This window comes from Pristiophorus japonicus, chromosome 6 (assembly GCF_044704955.1).
Source record: "Pristiophorus japonicus isolate sPriJap1 chromosome 6, sPriJap1.hap1, whole genome shotgun sequence".
NCBI classification, from domain to species: domain Eukaryota; kingdom Metazoa; phylum Chordata; class Chondrichthyes; family Pristiophoridae; genus Pristiophorus; species Pristiophorus japonicus.
The window spans coordinates 77455066-77460633 of NC_091982.1; the positions used below are offsets into that span (position 1 = coordinate 77455066).

Genomic DNA, 5568 nt, shown 5'->3' on the forward strand with positions numbered 1-5568 from the left:
GCCGAGCGTTATTTTCTCAATGGGCTTAACGCGGGAAAAAATATTACCACCCGCCCACTTTTTTGGGGCGGAATCAGCAGAATGGGCAAAATCAATGCCCATAATATTGCCCAGCGTTACTTTCCGCACGGAATTAGCGCCGAGATTCAATATCAACGCCCGCCCACTGTTTTGTGTCGTAAAGAGCATATTTACCCAAACTAGCGGCCATGGAGATCGCCCATCGTCAATTTCACCACCTAGCACACATATCGCTCGCTCAAAAAAACGCCCACAAAAAGTGGAACTAACCGGAACGAATGGCATCTGTTAAATCCCACTCTTACGTGAGGAGCTGATATCGGAAAGATTTGCCAGAAAGAGCGCTGATGTGAATGACAACGCTGATACACTGCTGTGTGTGCAGCTCAGACATCAATGGTGCCCATCACCTTGGTGCCAGTTAAAGTTTACGTTGATTGATGTTAAGTTGTATTTAACTCTTTCATGGTAAGGAATCACCAGTGTGTAATGGTCCAGCTATCTGAGACAATGCGCAACAAGGTTATGTTTAATAACAAAAGTTTAATACCAATATTTGTCTGAAATCATAAGTATCACAGCCAATAACACCCAACCCCCGCCCACACCCCACTTTTTCCACCACTGACATAAATCACATGTTCAATATGTCCACCAACACAGAATACAAAAGCAAAGCAGGAGCATGGTCCCCAGCCTCCATATGTTGCAACAAATGCACCTCACTTTCCTTCTCCCCTCTTCTTCTTCTCACCACCTCTACCCTTTCCCCTCCTCGCTCCACGGCGTCTGGCCGAGGAGCTCCTCAGGCGGTGCCTCATTCGGGGGGGATGAAGGCAGATGCGGTGGTTGCACGGGTACGGGAGTGCTGGAGGGGCAACATTCTCAAATGCAGAAGCAGGATCTTGGTCTTTGCTCTCATCTGTCATTCACAGTGATGGTGCGGAACCTAGGGGTGGAGTGCCGCGCTCGGGGACCACTGGGAGGCCTGTGGCAACAGTGTTCCTGGCTATCGCATCCAGGGACTCCACCATGCACAGAATGTACTCGGTCATGGTGGCCAACTGTTGGGATATGCCCCCCAATGCTTCGATGAGCTGGTCACCAATGTCTATAGTCCTCCTGGACAATTGTACCATCTCTCCACTGTCATGTCGCGCTCGTAGAACAGACCTGCTGCATCTACAAGGCCTCCGTGGGGTCGGTGCCATCCTGGGGACAAATGGAGAGCCCTGTGGAGAGGTGCTTGGGGCCGGCACCTCCAGAGTAGAGGCGGGAATGACCGAAGGACCATTAGATGGACATGGGGTGGAATGGATTCTGGAGCGTGCCGATGCAGGTTCTTCGAAGTCCGCATTCTCATCCGTCGAGAACAGACCCAGCGGATTGACGGGTGACAATCGGAGCTCATTAGCATCAGATGTAGTAGGATCGTTCGCCAACTCCTGCCCCGCGTCCCCACCTTCTGGCCTCTGTGGCCTTGCCTGGGGCCGCGCTGCTGGCTGAGCTGCAAGACACAAATTAGATTATTAGAGGAGGAGGGGGTGCTAGGGTGACAAGGTGAGTCCAGCGCTACACATGGCATATGCACGACAAAAGCACCACCGCTATCAAAATCATCACAGACATCACATTTCATGACCATCAACACATTGTGCATTGCAATGATTTTCATTAGGCCAGCATTATTTCTATGACACTTTTAGAAATCATCTATCATATATGAGTTGGTGTGGCATCTATTGACTTTAGATCATGCAATGGTGTAAGCTTTACTCACGTGGCATCACTTCAGGGTCTGCAGTTGCATCCATGGCTGTCAGGAGGTGCTTCCCCACGAGTGTGAGCACACGCTCCTCCATCTCTGTGATGTCGCTGGGGACTGGTAGCCCCCCACCTGGTCGCATCTGCACAACATCGTCGATAGCTTCTTCTGTAAAAGGTGACAGGGCGACATGGCATGAGATCATTGCATGATATCATTGCTAGGTACTGTCATAGACACTGATACAACACATAACCGACAGATGTAATCATGATTATTATCATTTCTACCTAAAGATGTACACCATGACCGCAGGCTTTGAGTAAAACATTCCTGGTAAAAGTGCAAGACCTCACATCTGCCGATAGTCATGCATGACTGTTACAGAGAAACATAGAAAATAGGTGCAAGAGCAGGCCATTCGGCTCTACGAGCCTGCACCACCATTCAATATTATCATTGCTGATCATGCAACTTCAGTACCCCACTCCTGCCTTCTCTCCATACCCCCTGATCCCTTTAGCCGTAAAGGCCACATCTAACTCCCTTTTGAATATATCCAACGAACTGGACTCAACAACTTTCTGTGGTAGAGAATTCCACAGGTTCGCAACTCTCTGAGTGAAGAAGTTTCTTCTCATCTCGGTCCTATATGGCTTACCCCTTATCCTTAGACTGTGACCCCTGGTTCTGGACTTCCCCAACAACGGGAACATTCTTCCTGCATCTAATCTGTCCAATCCCGTCAGAATTTTATATGCTTCTATGAGATCCCCTCTCATTCTTCTAAATTCCAGTGAATATAAGCCTAGTCGATCCAGTCTTTCTTCATATGTCAGTCCTGCCATCCCGGGAATCAGTCGAGTGAACCTCCACTGCACTTCCCCAATAGCAAGAATGTCCTTCCTCAGATTAGGAGACCAAAACTGCACACAATATTCAAGGTGTGGTTTCACCAAGGCCCTGTACAACTGCAGCAAACCTCCCTGCTCCTATACTCAAATCCTCTCGCTATGAAGGCCACAATGCCATTTGCTTTCTTAACTGCCTGCTGTACCTGCATGCCTACTTTCACTGACTGATTTATCATGACACCCAGGTCTCGTTGCACCTCCCCTTTTACTAATCTGTCACCATTCAGATAATAATCTGCCATCCTGTTTTTGCCACCTCACACTTATCCACATTATACTGCATCTGTCATGCATTTGCCCACTCACCCAACCTGTTCAAGTCATCCTGCTGAATTCCAGTATCCATGGAATTGGACACGGGTGCGAGTCAGTCTATCATGAGCAAAAAGGCCTTCGAGAGGCTGTGGTGCAACAAGGCACAAGAGTCCAAGCTGAGCCCTATTCATACCAAGCTGAGAACTTACACTAAAGAGTTGATCCCTGTAGTTGGCAGTGCAGCAGTAAAAGTCTCCTATAATGGAGCGGTGCATGAACTACCACTATGGATTGTACCAGGCGATGGCCCCACACTGTTCAGCAGAAGCTGGCTGGGAAAAATCTGCTGAAACTGGGACGACATCCGAGCGCTTTCGTCCGTTGCCGGCACTTCATGTGCCCAGGTTTTGAGCCAGTTCCCGTCGTTGTTTGAGCCAGGCATCGGAAATTTCTCTGGAGTGAAGGTGCAGATCCAATTGGTTCCCAGTACACAACCCATCCACCACAAGGCACGTGTGCTGCCATACATTATGCGAGAGAAAGTGGAGATAGAGCTGGACAGGCTGCAACGAGACGGTATCATTGCGTCGGTTGAGTTCAACGAGTGAGCCAGTCCAATTGTTCCAGTTCTCAGGGCGATGGCACGGTCAGAATTTGTGGGGACTATAAAGTAACGATTAACCGTTTTTCGCTGCAGGACCAGTACCCGGTACCCAAGGCAGACGACCTATTTGCGACGCTGGCAGGAGAGAAGACGTTCACCAAGTTGGACCTGACCTCAGCCTACATGACGCAGGAGCTGGAGGAATCTTTGAAAGGCCTCATGTGCATCAACACGCACAAAGGTCTGTTCATCTACAATAGATGCCCGTTTGGGGTTCGATCGGCCGCGGCTATTTTTCAAAGGAACATGGAGAGTCTGTGTTGGAGGGCATTTTCTAAGGCAAAGGCACCTGCAAGGTACATGTAAAATGGCTGCCAGAGATTCCGCAAAGCATTAGGGGAACTTAGCTAGCCAACTTGACTACATTCCTAGTTAACTGACATAACTGCATTTTCTCACACAGGAACACACAAAAAGGCACATTCAGCAGAATGTCTCTAATCAACAACCTCCTGACCCCCAGACAAGAAGTCCTGGTAAAATGCTAAACAATGGTACTCCTGTAACAGTGTTAAGATAAGGAGGTTGTGCGCACACAGAACCCAAGGACAGTAGATAAAGGGTGGCCTGGAAAACATCACGAGACCATGAATAACCCCCTAGCTAAACATGAAGTGATCACGCAGTCCCCTGCTACTTAGGGGCCAATTCCATTGGCCGAAATAAGCCTTTATGTAATCTATAATCATTATGATTGGATTGTGTCCAGCCAAAATGGGCTGAGTAACTGTTGTAAACTGTTGTAAAACATATAAGTATCAATGAATTTCTTTGTTCGGCGGAGAGGAGTGCCTGGTGTTCCCCAGAGGCTTTCTCCCCACCAGCGTAAATAAAACCGTTTTGACGTTTGGAACCGACCCGAGTGACAAGTGATTCTTCCAGGATTCATTCGCGCTAACAGTGGCATAGTCGGCAGGATATTTCGGAGGTCGCTTGATACCCTTGGAAACATCGGGTGAGTATATTTAAATTTATCCCGGGGCCGGGTGGTGCCCAGCGACCGACGAATATCAAACCTGTGAACAGGGTCGGACCAACAGGCAGAACAGTGGTAGGTAGTTCATTAAGAAGACGTAGCGCGCTATCGGGAATTGCTTAAAGTATTTAAGAATTGTATTATAAGCCTGGTGTAAGAAAGACATCGTGACAGACTTGTGACTCGACAGCTAGCCAGGAGATGGTCTACTACAAGTAGCGCTAGACAGAAAGTGGACCTCTGAGAGTAGATTCCTAATGGCTCTAATCCTACCCAGGAATGACCAACGAACAGACAAAACTCGAGTGGAGGCCTGAAGGGTCCCTTACCCGCCACCTGGCGAAGAAAGAGAAGAAAGTAATAGAAAGGATGATTAAATCAGGCTGGAAATCACACGACCCACCGGCTGACCAGCGGGAGTGGTGGAAGAAGGAAAAGAAAGAGAAGGAAGAAAAGGCCTGGGTTCTGATTCTTCGAGCAAATGTAAAATTAACAGAGAAAGTAAATCAATCATGTATTCATCTATCATCATGTATTAATTATAACTTGCGTAATTATGTAATGCCATAAAAAAAACCTGATAGTGACTATCTTAAGTGATGTATGGATCCAAAAATAGAGCCAGCCAAACAATAAGCTTTGTTGAATGAAGAGAGACTTTTGTGAATGTCTGTCTTTGAATGAGAGTGCTTGTGTGATTTTTGACTGCGGAATATTTGAGGTGGGAATTAATGAATTTTTCATGTGTCTGAAAGCCTGTTTGAAAAAATGGTGGAGTTGTCTGTTTGTTTTAGCTCCACCCACTTTTCAGACAGAGTGAAAGTTTTTTTTTTAACCCTTTGCAGTGCTGTCCTGTGTGTGGGAAGTTTTAAGAAAGTGTGAACCTAGAATTGAATTGCATTTTAAGTTAGAAATGCAGGTGCAGATTTATTCAGATGATAAGTTATGGAGCTAGGAAATGCACAAAGGATAG

At 47.3% G+C, this 5568-nt stretch overlaps 1 protein-coding gene across 1 annotated transcript; it reads right to left on the bottom strand.

Annotated features, from left to right (window-relative positions):
• Nucleotides 1–646: 646 nt before the first annotated feature.
• Nucleotides 647–1921, bottom strand: LOC139265165 (uncharacterized). The gene is made up of 2 exons (XM_070882083.1): nucleotides 1802–1921; nucleotides 647–1528 (listed from the first exon to the last, which is right to left on the bottom strand). Exons 1-2 carry the CDS (start codon nucleotides 1881–1883, stop codon nucleotides 951–953), a joined length of 660 nt encoding a protein of 219 aa, XP_070738184.1. The 5' UTR covers nucleotides 1884–1921; the 3' UTR covers nucleotides 647–950.
• Between the last annotated feature and the right edge of the window lie 3647 nt (nucleotides 1922–5568).